This window comes from Lissotriton helveticus, chromosome 1_1 (assembly GCF_964261635.1).
Source record: "Lissotriton helveticus chromosome 1_1, aLisHel1.1, whole genome shotgun sequence".
NCBI lineage: Eukaryota > Metazoa > Chordata > Amphibia > Caudata > Salamandridae > Lissotriton > Lissotriton helveticus.
The window spans coordinates 1,096,861,788-1,096,878,562 of NC_136057.1; the positions used below are offsets into that span (position 1 = coordinate 1,096,861,788).

Below are 16,775 nucleotides of genomic sequence, written 5' to 3' on the forward strand. Positions count from 1 at the left end.
GGACTACTCCTCCCACTACTCCAAATGCACATCTCCTATTCAGCCTAGTGCTGACTCTCACTGCCCCTCTGGAGCCACACACCTCAACAGCCCCTGTCACTCCAGAGCCAGACATGCAATACACATCAGGCAGGCAGACACATAGCACACAGAAATGCCAAACTTCTAAAAGGGCATTACTAAAATATTGATAATAAATCTGCGCACACCACTGTGCAGCATTTATTTTCACTATTCCAAACATACCAAACTTGACCACTTTGCTCCTCTCATATCAGGAATTACCACTGAAACACTTATCAGGGAATACCCAATGCATTCCTATGAGCGGATAGCCTCACAGCAGTGAGAAACCAAAATGGCTGTTCGTCACTACCAGGACATGTCACACACTTAAGGTAAGTGTCCTATCTTTTACCCACAATGCACCCTGCCCATAGGGCTAGCTAGGGCCTACTTTAGGGGTAACTGACATGCAGTAAAAGGGGGTCACACTCATGGCACACACTTTAGGCGCCACGTCACAGCTGCAGGAACTCTGCGCGCACAGGCCGTGCAATGGCAGAGGCCTAAGACAGGCTTGAAAGTCTACTTTGGTGGGTGGCGCAAGCAGCACTGCAAGCCCTCCAGTACCATTTAATTTACTGTCCCCAGGTATATGAGATACCACATTACTGGGGACTGACAGGTACATTAAATACACCAAACAGGTGTAGACCAATCTTACCATGTTTACCACAGAGAGCACACGTATTTTATACTGGACAGCAGTACTGAAGTGCCAACAGTCTTAAAGCCACCAACACCAGGTCAGAAAAAAAGACTAGGAGGAAGGCCAAAAGTTCAGAGATGACCCTGCAAAAAGGGCTAATTCCAACATTATCCATACAATCTGACATGATAAAATCATCCCTAATTGGACCACCCAATAACAAGTTGTCCCATAGTATAGTGGTACCCTTTTTTAAATCATTCATTAAAATCATGTCACTCCTCCAAATCACCCCTCCTTCTCACTGTACCTCTTCCATCGTCCCTTCATACTGCACACCCTTTATAGCTACTTTAGGTGCCTCAGCATTAAGCGCACCATCAAATTCCTAGTTAGTATATAACCGTTATAGGTCTCTCCTCAGATCCCTGTTTCATCAGAGTTGTTCTGCTGGATCCACAGAAGATGACAAAGCACCTCCAGCCCACTTCCACGAACCAGGACAAGAGTAGCACCACTTGACAGGGTAAACTTCCAGATGGCCGAGTCCAGGTGTTGATGCAAGGTGGTTGGAAGCCTGTTATGCCCCTGGGGCGTCAGATCAGAAGGCCACCCAACTAGCCCAGAGACTCACCCTGGGTTATGCATTCAAGAGAACCAGGTCCAGTCTTTCTCATCCTGGCAAGAAGGCAGAAGGCAGCAGGTCAGCACAGCAAATCAGCGGTCCAGAAGAGTGCAGTCCAGCAGAGTGGTAATCCTTCAGCAGCACAGCAGTCCTTCTACCTGGCAGAGTATCCGCAGGTCCAGAAGTGTATTGAAGTGGTAGGGTCTAAGGTCCAGTACTTATACCCTATTGTGCCTTTAAAGTGGGGGAGACTTCAAAGACATGCCTTTGGAGTCCACAGTGATTCTCCCTTCCTGCTCTGCCCTAGCTCCAGACTCACTACGGGGGGCTATGCAGACCTTTATGTGGGGACAGGACACAGCCTATTAAGGTATAAGTGAGGCTGGGTCCAGCTCCTGCCTCCCATCTTACTAGGATGGCCCATCAAGTCAAACCTAAGCTCCTATTGTGTGTGGCTGTCTAGGAGAAATACACAAAGCCCAACTGTCACCTTTCCCAGGTGTGATCAGAGACAGGCAGCCGCCACCAAATGGCTAATGTAAGAAAATTCCAACTTTCTAAAAGTGACATTTCCAGATTTGCAATTTAAAAATCAACTTTCACTACAAGTAGTGATTTTAAATTGTGATTCCAAAGACATCAAACTTGAAAAGTCTATCTCTTCACAATTGGAAATTACCCTTATAAAACGGAATAGGATAATCCCAATGTTATCCTATGGGAAAAATAGACATTGCAGTAGAGGAAAATTAATTTGAGAGTATTTCACTACCAGGACAGGTATTATTATTATAATAGATATATTTATTAGGCACAAACGAATCACCCTCAAGAGTGTCTCTCGGCACTGTTGCATCCGACACAAGTCAGAGGTAAAACTTAAAAGTACATGTCCTGCCTTTTACATACAGTGCATCCTGCCCAGTGGGTTGTCCAGAGCCTACCTTAGGGGTAACTTACATGTATAAAAAGGGAAAGCTTGAGCCTGGCAAAAGGTCTATCTTGCTGGGTCAAAATGACAGTGTAACCTGCACACACAAGCTCTGGAAAGGCAGGCTTGAGCCATGGTTAAAGGGCTTCCTAAGTGGGGTGCCCAATAAGTGCTGAGGTTCCACTAGAAGTATTTAATTCACAGGCCCTAGGCACATCTAGTTCACTTTACAAGGGAATCATAGTAAATATGCTAACTGGGGATGAGGCAATATTACCATGTTTTAGGGAGAGAGTACATGCACTTTAGCATTATTAGCAGTGATAAAGTGTTCAGAATCCTAAGGCCAGCACAAAATGTCAGAAAAAGTGGAAGAGAGAGGCAAAATGTTGGGGGGAAGACCACCCTAAGGCTGTCAGGTCTAACAACAGAAAAAATAAAATCTGAAGAAATGGAAGAGGAAGGCAAAAAGATGGTGGGAAGGCAATCTTAAGTCTAACAGATCTAACATTTTCTATGTTTAAAACATATTTATTAGGCACGTCAATGTTAGAAACCATGGGTAAAGATTATGTAACACAGAAACATGCCATTGTAGCAAATGAAGCATCTCTAGCATATAATCTCCTGGATATATTAAAATCAAAGCAAGGGCTGGAAAGAGAAAAGAACAGGAAAAGAATGAGAGAGATCACAAGAAAGAAAAAAATGTCCTACTTTGTAAATTATGGTCCCAAATAGATCTCTAGTTATATGAATGGGAGAGAAAATCATGCATCCAGTAGCTCACAACTAATGTGTCATTCAAAAAACCACTAGTCATCTTTCCAGAGCTACTATTCAAAGTAATGGCTTCCATTAACTTTCGTAAATGTATATGTAGGGGTGGACGGAATGTTTCAGTCTGCCAGCAGAATTGGAAGACTTTAGCAACTCTACTTTACTATTGTAACTTCGAGTTCTGGACAAATTCCGCCAATTGCTGCGAGAAAAAAAAACATTCCCGCAAGGTTCTAGAAATGCGAGCACGTTTTGGCATTGTCTAGTGTGATTTTTTTAATATGGCCAGCCATGAAGGCTGTCTCTTGAGTAGATTTGCTGCTGCTCCAGTATCTACTCGAGCGGTAGCAGAGCCAGCTCAAATGGTTGCATGCTTTTGAACACAGCATGGTGCTATTTGCTCTGATTTTTATCGCTGCTCATGCTACTGGTGCTAAATTGTAGTGCGCCATGCATATTTTCCGCCCATTGGTGGAACTCCACAAAATCTTGTGAACTTTTTATGTAACTCAATAGGATTCCATGGAGTGAAGCTCTGCAAGTTACGCCCACCCATAGTTTTCTGTAGATTTGTGAACATGTGAGTTTTCTGCTTTCACATGAGCTAAGGTTTTGCAGGAACCCAGAGTGCAGCCTCATGGTTCTTCACCATTAGTTCTTGCTTAACAATCTAGAGTTCCTTCTTCTTCCCATGGTCAAATGTAGAACAGGACATTTTAGACCTTTAAACTCTTCATTGTTACATTTCTGATATTAGATGCCAGTCTGGTAACAGTCTCACCCTTTTGTGTGCTGCTTTGGTCAACCAGTACTGGTATTTTTACCCTGGAGCTGCAAGTTGGGATATCTGACTACATGAAAAGATGAAGTGATGTTCTATGTTCTTCTCTCTCAGATTTTAATGGATTTCAAGTTACAGAGCTTGGCAGCCCTAGCTGTACTATGAAATGGTTATATCTGTGATGCAAATGGATCTTTGATTCCACCTAGCAGTGTTTGAACATCATGTGTGGTTCCGATTTTTCTTTTTGCTTCTTTGCTTGCTCTTCCCGGTTTGTCAGCCTTCGCTTTTACATACATAGTTCCTGATTCACAAGGTAATTTTCAGTCTTAAACCTATTTTTAAGAATGAAATTGCTCTTTTAGGGTTAACAGCTATCCACAAAAAAAGGTAATTGCTTACAATGTGCAATGTAGGATAGGAGATATATTAACTTAAAAACACGAGACTCTCTTAGTAATATTCCTGGTAGGACTGTGTGGTGCAGGTTCCTAGGAGTAATATAGCTGTGTTTCGTCAATAAGAAAAAAAACATAATAAGCCACACGGCTGTGTCAAGCTGGCCAAACAGGAGAATATCAGCCTCTTTCCAATCTCTGAGTTGCTGATGACAGGGAGACAGCTGCACACGGAAAAAATTCTCCTGAGGTGCATTTCTATTTCTTTGGGTGGGAGCCCTTGTGCAGGCTTAGAAAAGATACTCATGCTCCAGTGATGACTGGACTCTCAGGGTCAATATCCAAACCTCCGTATAGCAGGGTCGTGATGTCTGGCTAAAATGATGAAGCAAGCCTGCATCATGTGGTCGACTCATCCCTGATCCAGTTCAGCTCTGGTGCCCCTAGTGACTCTCCCAACTCATTCGACCACCATTAAGGGAGAGCAGAAGAAGATGGATGCCCCACTGTGGTTCTATTTCTTCCATATGACTATAGTTAGCAGGCCTCAAGGAACATCCTACAAAATAGTAATGTGTTACTATTAGACTTGGCATCCTTGGCGTGGTTTCCCTTGACTTTTTGCCTCTATCTCCTGCATTTTTGGCTGTGTACTGGATGTCGTTTTTGCTAGCTTAGATGCTTTGGGCACTGTGCCACTGCTGATCAGTGCCAAAGTGCAAGTGCTCCCTGCATAAATTGAGATTATGATTGGTTATCCATGATTGGCATATTTGATTTACTGATATGTCCATAGTAATATGCACTGTGCGTGCCAGGGTCTGTAAGTTAAATGCTACTATTGGGCCTGTGGCACCCACATGAGTAGCCCTGCAAATGTGTCTCAGACCTAACACTGTTCTGTATGTGCATGCTGTTTTAAATTGCCATGTTGACCTGGCAAGGGCACCCAATTGCCAGGCCCTAAACTTCCCTTTTCTTACATGTGAGGCACCCCTCAGGTAGGCCCAAGGGACCCCCATGGACAGGATGTAGTATCTGTGAAAGGTAGGTCATGTATTGATGTGTGTTACATGTCCTAATAGTGAAATACTGTGTATTTCGTGTTTCACTGTTCAAAGGCTTGCAGTCCTGTAGGCTATCATTGGAGCTCAACTGTAACAGTTTATATGTGTAATTTTTAATTGGGATCAGCTAGAGATTTGAGCTTAGGCTCTCTCAGCTCAGAATTTAATAACACATCTTTTAGTAAAGGTGATGTTTAAATTGTGTGTTTGAAAATGCCTCTTTTAGAAAGTGGGCCTTTTCTTGTTTAACCATCCTGGGCTCCTCTACCTGTTTGTGTATTCTATGTCTGATTTTGGAGAGACAGGAGCTGGGGATGTGCATTCACTTTAGAAAGTCACAAGGGAGGTTGAGGTGTTTCCTGCGTTGCCTGGGTGACTTATTGCCGGGCTGAATAGTCATAGTTTGCACTTAGAGTGGTAGGAGGAGTTTTCACTAGCACAGTGAATAGGCTGGGCCTCCTTTACACACTCTACATCCTGTGGTGAATCTGGACCAGGAAGGTCAGAACTGGTTTTTACTGAGCTCAGAGACTCTTGCAACAAAGACTGCAAAGACAAAATAGGGTATAAATATTAGACCTGAAACATCAGAACTTTAGATTACTTCTGGATTAAGAGGACCCTGCCAAGAAGAAGAGCTGAAGAGCTGTCAGGAGGAGTACTGCCCTTTGCTCTGTGTTGCTTTGCTGGGTTGGCCTGCAGTTGCTGCTTCTGTCTGTGGGCAGTAGAAAGGCCTGGACTTTTCCTTTGCTATGGTATCATGCTTAAGAAGATTCTCCAATGACTTGAAGTAGAGCTTGCCTCCAGTTCTTAAGCTCAGGGACACAAAGACTTATCCTGCATCTTGCTAAGCAGCACATAGACTCCTCTGCTGGACTCCTGATTGCCAGAGTGTGCCAATTCTAGTTCCTGGGCCATGATTCCAAGGTGTTGGTGCTGCAACCCAAGAAAAACAACACCGATCCCATCAGCGACACTGCCAGTGACGCCGTGACTGGCACCTAGGCTGGGGGCACTGCTTGTGAAGTGCACAACACACCGCCCTGCATGCACCACAGCTCTGATGCCTGCTGATGCCTGTGATGCCTGCCGATGCCTGCAGCTTATCGATCTATCCAACGCCAGCGCTCGCACCGCCGCCATTGCCTGCATATTGCGGAGCTGATAACCGACGTAGGTGACTTCCTAAACTCATGGACACTGCACTGCTGAACAGAAAAGATGCCTCACTGCCCACACGGCCTAACCTACCTAGCCAGCCGAGATTTGATGCATCGCCTCTTGGTGGACTCGACACCTTGTCTCCCCTGTGGCAGCAAAGAGCCAGCCTTGCCTTGGCCATAGATGCATCACATACACGACACTATGCACTGTCCATTGACTTTGTTTTCCAAGGTACTGTTACTTGAGGGGCGTGTGTGAGTCAGTGGTTGGCCTATGCACCTGTGTCTGAAAACTGACGCACCTCCAGCAATGTGTCCTTCCACATGCCCCATGTGAAAGGGCCTGCGTCAGCCTAATGCCTGATGGGAGGCAGGCGTAGATATTGACTCAATGGGGTCCTAGAAGTGGCACACTGAAATCTCATAGATTTTAATGCACCACTTTTACAAGGCTGTTAGCGGGGGAATGCCCACCCTGCATACATTATACCTGGTGCAGGTATAATGTGGCGCAGGGTTTTACAAAGTGACACATCTGCCTAGATGCAGCTCTTTGTACATAGGGCCCAACATGGCGCATTTTTACCGTTGCGTCACAAAAAGTGATGCACCGGTAGCGTAAAAGTGAAGCAAGGCCTCATAAATAAGGCCCTAACTATTTTAGGGTCATAATATATTTGTAACATGTTGTGCCATTACAAGATTCTGAGGGCTCTTTCTGATTCAGAAAGAAATGAGATACACTCTTAGCTTTGTCTGGCGTGGACCGATTTTCTTTAACTATATTCTATATTAAGTATATGGACTTTTGTCCCAGCCTGCTGAGCTTTCCCCTAAATTGTACAAATGCATACCTTATTTCAGCTTTGTTAAAGTCCAGGCCTTCCATCAGTCATTCCTGCATACCCACTGCTAGCCTTGATGCCTAAAACATGAAATGAGTGATTCTTCTTCCTGACAGCGAAGGTCCTTCTTCACTCGTTTTCAAAAGCCTATCTTCCTATGTTCGTGCCACTCTGACTCCATCTTGCATTCGCCTAAGAGCATGCTTCGGATTCCTCTGTTACCGATCACGATAGTAGTATATATAACTACGTAAAGACTCCGTGTTGCCATGGCAGCATGCTACATTCCTTAAAGATGAGTCATGCTGGTATTTAAACGTGATTAAATATTTAGTAAACGCTTTGGACACATTTCCCTCCCTTCCAACACCCTCCTGGGTCACGTTATTTACTCTCGTTCCCTTCTTTTTATTTCCTCCTTTTTATTGTTCTTTTTTTTAAACAGGGGCATGTAGTGAGATGGTAAACATAAGCCTCGAGAAACCTATCACAAGTACACTTCTCCATATACCTCTGAGTTGATATATTTTGATATTTTAAAAATGGAATATTGTGTCATTTAATAATCATACATGAAAGAGAATCTCTGGCCGCGAGCGGGACATATAATTATCATCGAACTTGCAGAGAAAATACCATTGATCCAATTAGTAGTAACGTGGTTAGCATCGGTGCACCTGACTGAGAATCGCTTAATAAAATATGAACACTACCGTGCCCTATTAAATTAGAATCAACAGCCGCCACTGGGTCAGTTTCTAGGCTCCCTGCAGCTCTTGTTTAAGTTCGCCCGGCTCATTTACAAGCAAGTCTGTGACCTCGATATCAAATATTTTAACTCATTTTTTTCTTTCAAACACCGTGAAAACCTGGAATTTTTCTTTAATATTAACTTGCTTTTCATACTTTCAATTCTCCGATTTAGTGTGATTTCATTTTCAAGTTTGTGCTTTATTTATTATGGTGGTCTCACTTGTTTATCCTTATTTGATCCCATAATCAGCTTCTGGGATCATATTACACAAGGTGCCCCGGGGCACAGTGGGTGTTTGCGCCCACTTTGCGCACTCGGAGCTCTTTGGGATTACAGAAGGGGCACGGATGCTTGTGACGCCCCTTTTGTAACACCGATTCCACTGGCGCACATAAAGCGCCAGCGCTATCTTTAGGGGGCGTGCCCTCATTTGCATGGGCACTTGCCCCATGCAAATGAGGCAGTCCCTTTGCCTCTCCACCCGCGTCGCGTCGTATTACAGATGTGGGCACGGAGGCTAGGAAGCTGTCTGGGGCGCACTGACAGTGTGCCACCTAAAAGATGGCGCACTGTCAGTGTGCCCCCTGATGGCAGCCCTCTGGTGGGGGAAAGGGGGTCCCGTGCCCCCCCAAGGCATCCCCTTGCAGGCGATGAAGTCAATGACTGCACCCACCTGCAAGGGCATCTCTAATCCAGCTCAATCCCGGAAAATGTGCTGCATGTATAATATGGACCCAGACGTTTTGGCCAAAGCAGCATTGAAGCTTCAATCTGCACTTTTTTTTAATGGGGGTTATGCTGCCCCATTAGAAAAATAATTCCCCGTCTCTGTTCTATTTAACACACCTCCCTCCCCATCAAAAGGCCTGCACATACATTTTGCCACCTGCCCATTGCTGGTGTAAATGTATACAGTAAAACTACATGGAATTGGGGATTTCAGTTTAGCTTTATGAACAGAAAAACTGTTCCCACACAGTATTTTCCCATTTCTTGGGATCTTAATTGTATTTGCATGGTTCTGGGGTGAATTTACTGGGTGCTAATGGAAAAATCACATGCAATTTTACTGCAGCCCCAGTATCGTGGAACTTAGAATAAGGGTCTACATATCTCAAAGCGCATGTTCATTTTTGCTTCATTATAGTACTAAGGCTCTGAAGCAATTCAGATTCTTTACATCTTGGGCCTCCATCAAATGGTTTTACTTGCAATTTTGACACACCATGGACTTGGTCTTCCCAGATATTTGACTGACAAGTGCAGTGGCTCTTGGCACACCTGCAGCCAGGATACCATCAGACTGGAGAGGATGAAGTGTAAAAACAAAAAAACACAAGGGAATTGGCATTCTCCATTTACATAAAGACATTCTCATAGACATCAGGGCTGCTCCAGACTAGCTCCAGTTTAGCAAATAGCTAAGGATAAAAGCCTCTAGAACAGTAAATGACGACCAAGTATTAGTCCACATCTGCTCTCAGAACCTTGCAAACTCATGCAATTATTACGTGACTGCAGCTTTGCATTCAACCCTGTGCTCTGTGCTCCGCCTCAGCTACGTTTGTGCTCTAAAAATACCACATCTGAATACCTTTTGCCTTTCCACTTAGGTCATCTGATCATTCAGCAATTTGTTGGAATCAGTTTAAGATGGTGATCTTCCATAATGTACCTAATGTCACAAGCAGGTTAAAGGTACTTCTGATTAGCTGAAAGCTAATTAGTTTTATCTTTGGCATCTTACTGACCTCCCCTGAAAAATGTGCAAATTCTCTTTCCTTTCTACATGTACCTATGTCTAGGGTAGTCACAAACTAAATGTTTGTTGCAATCACTGAAATAGCCCATACTTACTGAAAATCTGTTGAGCGATGGCTCTGCATTGAAAACTCCTGAACATAAATGTAGAAGGAATTAAGATCCAGCTCTGAAAATTAGACATAAGGATGCTTACTTCGGTTACAAGCAAGATTGATTAGCGTTCAGAGTATCCTGGTTAATGGGAGACAGACGTATCTACTCCCTGGACGTGCAAAGTAAAATTCTGTAATTGTGTGTGAGTTATCTTCCACTCGAGCTATAGCTATAGAGCTCTTGCCCTCTTTAGCTCTGTGTGATAAGGTGGCTAATGGTTTCATTATCACAGTAAACACAATTTGAAACTTTATCGCTGCAATGGAACTCACAGCTGTCAGCGATGATGCCACACTATTAGCGACCAAGTTTGAAGAGTTCACTGGAAGACAAAGATAGTACACAGTTTTGCAAATTTAAACCTGGCTCTGGACAAAATATGGATTTAAAACTATCAGCAGGAATAAATATCCTGAAATAAATTTAGAGATACACAAATCTCATGATGCACAAATATCGTTGAAAAGGATATCATTTTTAAGTAAAATAAATGTTGTTACTATCATTTTGAATAATATAGTGATAAAAAATCGTTTTTTAATGATTTGAAAGTTTCTAGCTGATAAATTGATTTTATATCTCTCTATTATTGTTTATATAAAGGGTATTTTTAATATAGATCGTAATTTACATAATTTTGATTTTTTATAATTACTTTGCATAGTAATTTATAGTGTTATAGCAGGTTGTTGGGTTTATAGGGGGGAGAAACGTTCTCCCTTTATGTACAATTTTTGAGGTCCTCCAGATTTCTACGAATGGCATCATTTTCAGTTTAAAGGGGGGCACATTGGCTTTCAATTGTTGCACTTCTTTCCTTCAAGGAAGCAATTTGTCTGTCAGCTTCTAATACTCTAGTGCCAGCAGAGTCAAATGTCTGCTGTCAAAGACAACATTTTGACTCCCAGGTCTGTATGCAAAACGTAGGTTCTCTGCATATGTGTTGGATTTTAGCTCTTCCCACAGTTCAGTTTTGAAGGATTGCAAGATGGTCAGTAGGTCAGCTTTTGTGAGAGCCATGGTGTCAGGGTTCCCCTGCTTGTGGTCAGTAGTGGTGTCAGTCAGGTTGGAGGAGTGGTTTGTATATTTGTTTATTTACACAAGTTGTTTCTTCGTGATATTAGTAGCATATCAAGAAAATTCATGCCGATGTCATAATGTACGCATTAAATGAAGACTCCGATGCATTTCGGGCGAAGTGCCCTTTTTCAAGGAGTACTGAAAGAAGAAGAAGAACAAATATATGTATGGGGTGTCTGAATGGTCAAGCAGAAGAAAAAGGTTAAACGATGTGCAAGATGACAATGGGGTGTGATGGTAAAAAAAAAAAAAAAACTATTCAACCAGTGCTCGGGGAGCTGTGGAGGATGACAGGGAAGTGTATTATTAAAAAGATTTGTGTTCAAACAGTGCTCGGGGACAGTGCAGGACAAATAGATTAATGGCGTGCCGAGGTAGACCGTGTATGGCGGGTGGGGAGCTGGGGAGTGTCTCACTCGTTACGGAGGTAGGGATCGGGATACCAACCAGGAGTGCCTCTCATCGGGATGCACACGCATTTTCATGCATACACTACTTACTAGTATACTATAGGCGCCAGACGGAGACGCCACCTGAGAGTGCACCCAACCCGTTTACCTTCATTTCAAAGACTTAAGTAAATTTCTTCAATAACACGCAGTGCACCCCCTACCACTAATTTTTGTCAGTCAGGTTGGGTCACTATAAAAAAAAAAGAGTAACCTTTTTCTGCGTGTGTTTTTCATGTGGCTTGAGGCAGATATCAATGCTTCCCTATCACAATATATGCTATTTTATATTCATGGTATTTAATCACAGATGTCTCTTTTCTTTGCAGGAATTCGAAAAGTGGGTTATAAATAAAGGCAAGTTGGAGACCCACAGCTCTGTCAGAGTAGAAAAGGACAGGGTAGGCCAAGATCTTCTTATCACAGCACCTACCTTAAACTCCACTGAATTGTGAGCGTGATATCCGATGGTCTGAGTTATTCATAAGACATCCTCTGCTCTTGTTGCATATGATATCTTGGAATAATGAGCTTCTAGGCCACGTCAGAGCCTGAATGGGCATGAAGCATCTCTCTGTGTCGCCATTATAACCAGAAATTCATCTAGTGTCAGTGGTAAAGCGACATAAGAACAGTTTCCCTCCTCACGTTTTCCAAAATGTATAGGGTACTCTCATCTTCAAACTTCGTGACTTAATAGTATCCCTATTGTTGCACACATTCATCCATTTAAGTTCTTTCTGTAGTGCTTAGTTGGACTCAGGCATTTGTGTTTCAAGTCGGCAGTCTGGAGCCCTGCGACCACAGAGCGCATAGGGAACAGGTCTCTGGTCCTCCCAATGTGTCCCGCAGTTCAAATCCATTCTCGCTGAGGCATCTGAAGACTGCTTGCAGAGTACGGCCGAACACAATCTTAGGAACTGTGTCTCAAGCCTCGATCTCCTTACTTGTGACCCTCCTCAAATCAAGTGGCCAAGAAGAGTTCTCCAGTTGTCTCTAAGTTCCTGAGAACGTTCTCAGTAGTTTGCAGCTGTATGGGGTGCCATCTACCTGTTTTACTTCGCTCCCATAGAAATCAGTCTCGGGAGAGATCTGGGGTTCGGCATCTTGGATTGTGGCCAGACACTGCCATTTTGGATTGTGGCAAGGCTCCGCCTTGTGTTTTTTTTGTAGTGCACACAGCATGATGTGCGCACTTGGATGACTAAACCAGTTCCTTCTGATTAGTTGAACACCTGTGGTTTTCCTACCACGTCTGCCCTCCCTCCTTGCAAGTGAGCCTTCCTTGTTCTTGGCCTCATTATCTCGCTACTTCCTGAGGCATCTGAATTCCCTACCCAATTATTTAAACTCACATCTCTGTGCATGTCGAATTCACTTTCTAGTCCCCCCTTAAGTCTAAAAAATAGAGACACGGTGTAAGTGGGGGCAGGAAGAAAAAAAAAGAGAAAACAAAGTAGTAGCTCAATTGTTCCCCACTTTGTACCTTACATTTTAAAATGAAAATCGCTGACTACAGTAGTCCCTTTGTCATTTAACTTTTGTATTTATAGAATTACTTTTTAGATGTGGTATTCTAAAGTTTTTCATATTGAATAGGTAAACCTTCCTAGTTGATGGCATTTACTTCAAGTGACATTTTTAATAAGGGACTTGTGTCTCAATGTCGTTTTACATTTTTTCTGTGTTATTTGTAAAACAGGAAAATGGCAAGTATTGTAAGAGCACGGGAATTGAGGAAGTGCACAACGTGTCACCACTAATGGTGGGATTCTCCTTGGTTCGTGATTTTTCCGATGAAATTCTGGAGTCAAGTATAATGTGAACCTTAAGACAAGCTTTTTTAGCCAATAAATATGCAGTCGCTAAAATTCAAGTTGGTGGAAATAATTATTCTGCTTTGTCAATTTCTGAGCGAGACTTAATGAAGGCGCAAGAGAGCCTCACTCCTCTTTCACATGGCAGACCTGAATTAGGAGAGTGATGCACCCTATTATATTGTTGTAGGATTCTGTAGGGTGCTGCTTTTCAGAAACCTGTACCAGTAATGGGGCCTGTTGTTTAGGTACCCAAAGTGAGACTGCATTATTGGAAATATGAATAAAAAAGCACGACGCACATATAAAAGAATGCTACATGCAGAAATATGTCAAGCATGATACAACATATTATCTCCTAGTGTTTTTTCAAAATGTATTGTTCACAATCTGAGAGGTGTCTTGGCCCAATGGATGAATTATCGAAGTTCAACATGAAACAAACCTATCAAGTGGAGATAAAGTTGATCTTTAGGGCATATCTTAGTGATAGCGGGTGTTTCATAGCTATAAGCACGCGTGGCAGGTTCGTCCACAGCTTGGACACTTGAACTGGCACAGAGCAGCCAATAGATCTGGTTTACATGCACCTTAATCTGGTTTATAGAGCACAGCTTCCTAAATTAGTTAGAAGGGTCCTCCATTAAGTACGGTATTCATCTATCCATGATTAACACCATTTTATGTCCTTGTTTTTGGTATTTTCAAGACTTTTGGCCCTTTTGGTGCATGTGCCAACCATTGTTTAAATAGGTTTAGGAAACTACATATTTGATTTTGTTGATATAATCCACATAGCAGCTGACAGTGGAGACACACATGATTATTTGAAACATAATCGAAAGTGAGGGTCCTTCTGGAAACCAGAAAAGCAAAAAGCGCGGAGGGAATGTAAACAAATGACAAAATCTTTAAAATCAAACAAATTATGAGAAAAATATGCTGAGTCAGAAGAACGGGCACGTATCTTACATCCCAGTTGTGTGTAGACATATAGGTGCCACCTTTAAATTATCCCCTTCATCGTCCATCATACTTCAGTGTCACATGACTTTCAGTTGAAGGACATACCACCCTCCCAGGAGAGCAACAGGAAAGCAGATGTGGAAAAAGAAAAAATATTCTGAAGCAAAATAGGTAAAATATACAATAAGTCAATATAAATGTAACAAGAGGTGAACCGTCTCAAAAATCATAAAATTATAGCAAGCAAATCCCTGAATCTAAAGCACAAATTTACAACTAATAAAAACTAACAAAAGCAAATGTTGGGATTCAAACGAGAAAGCAACAAAAATATGCCCTCGCGTACTTTGGTATCCTTTTACTTTTTTCTTCCGTGCTGGTGTGGTACAACATGCACCTGCTACAGTACGCATTCCTATGGTTAGGAACATAGTGAGATTCTGTTTTCATGGAGTACTAGAACATTTTCTTCAGTGTGGACACTGTGAATATTATTTGTGGTTGCACCCCTCCTTCCCAGATCCACACACTGGGAAGAACTGTGAATACTATACACACGGATATACTTTCCAACACGTATTTAGGGCTAAGTTATGGGTAAAGGTAAGTGTGAACAATGCATCACTACATTGTTGTGTTTTTTTTGCTAAATTGACAGTGGTGCAATCACCATTCATGTAATATATCTGAACTGAGTGCAGCACATGTAATCACCCTAAAGCCATGTGAGGCTTAGAAACCATAAAGAGAATAAATGAAACCAAAAGCCTGTGTGTAGTTTAGGGAAACTGTTCATATATTAAAGAATCTCGATTTCCTTTCTGTATTTGCTTATCTGGTAGGCTTATCTATTGCTTTTGCAATTGAAGCAATTTACTGATCATAATTTTGAAAGGTCGCTTTTGTTCCTTTTTTATCTTGCACACCTTCTTCCTTCTGATTAAGCTAAGATTGCTGAATTCAGCATGCCTCTTCAAAAGGCAAATATCCAGAGTGAATCCTGGGCACATTCGCGTGCGCCCTATTCTGCTCTAAGAGCAAATCCATGATCCTTTCCAGTTCCTTCCTGGTACTTTCAATTGATTGGCTCGGCCGGTGCTCGGAAATGAAATGTTTGAATCAATAAACTAATCATGTTTGTCAAGATCTAGGAGCCAGTCAATAAGTTTACCTTCTGAGCAACTACGTGCCATTGTACTGAAGATAACAATATCATTGTGCTGAGCATAATCAAGCATGTTTTCATCAGAAGTGCTTACAAATCGACAAATATTCAAATGGTTTACAGATAAAAGTTAGACATTGAACCATGTTATGCAAATTGCACCAGTGCCAGTCAGTCTATCAGCCTTATTCATCAACGGGCCGTTTTGCGAGCCCCTAATAGCGATTCATAGCGAATCGCTATTAAGGACTCGCAAAACGGTATTCATGTAGGAATTGCTAAATAAATAGCGATTCCTACACATTCCTTATTTGCGAGTAGCAAATTGCTAATCGCAAATAAGGAAAAACTCCTCATTCATTCCTATGGGCCAAAAGGCCCATAGGAATGAATGGGGAGTATTCCTTATTTGCGATTAGCAATTAGCTAATCGCAAATAAGATAGCGATTTAAAGGGTGCCAGGGGTGTCCATAGGACACCCTGTAGCACCCCTTAAATGCAAATTGAAACTTGCGCACACACATGTCCAAAGGACATGTGTGTGTGCAACATGCAACTTAGAAAAATGCTTTTAAAAGCATTTTTCTAAGTTTTTGCTATTTACCGAGAGGTCTGACCTCTCGGTAAAAAGCGGCCCAAAATTGCATTTTCGCAATTTAAAAATGGTTGATGAATTGCATTTAAGGAATCTCAAATAGAGATTCCTTAAATGTAATTCCTCGCAATTTAGCGAATTAGCAATTACCGATTTTTGCATTTGGGATGATGAATCCCAAATGCAAAAATTGCGCTCGCAAAGGGCCAGATTCTCAGATTCTGGCCCTTTGCGAGCGCAATTCGGCTTGATGAATCAGGCTGTTAGTCCTGGCAGTTTTACACTTATATTTGCACGAGAACATTTGCACTGACTGACCTATGCACGAGCGATATGAAACAGCAGCAACTTGGTGCCAAAGTGAATTCAAAGCTTTTCCAAAACCAATGAGAAATAGCCTGGAACCAGTGAAAGACAGCCTGGCATTGATTAAATGTGGGTGAACTGACCCACTCTCTTTGTTCTACAATTAACCTATCAAAGAGAAATCAGCATTCATTCACTGCAAGCAGTTCCAGGGTTGAAAAAAAAGGAAGAAAGGGAATGTATGCTTTACACTGAAGCTGCTGTAGTCCTCCGTGCGGTCCAGCAATTTATCCAGAGGATAGAGCGCGCGACTGGCCGCGTGCCAAGGCAGGAAATCCTTCTCCTCCGAAAGGTATCTGATGATCTCCAGAGGGATGTTCTGGGGCAAGTAGCCAGCTCTGCGGAGTCAAAAAAAAGTTAACA

The 16,775-nt window shown here is 42.4% G+C and overlaps 1 protein-coding gene across 1 annotated transcript in view; it reads right to left on the minus strand.

Moving 5' to 3' along the window:
* TRHDE (thyrotropin releasing hormone degrading enzyme) overlaps positions 1–16,775 on the minus strand; it is a 2,026,389-nt gene that overhangs the window by 358,281 nt on the left and 1,651,333 nt on the right. Inside the window, exon 13 of the mRNA XM_078678167.1 lies at positions 16,603–16,750. Coding sequence (XP_078534293.1) covers positions 16,603–16,750 — 148 coding nt within the window. The remainder of the gene's footprint in view (positions 1–16,602; positions 16,751–16,775) is intronic.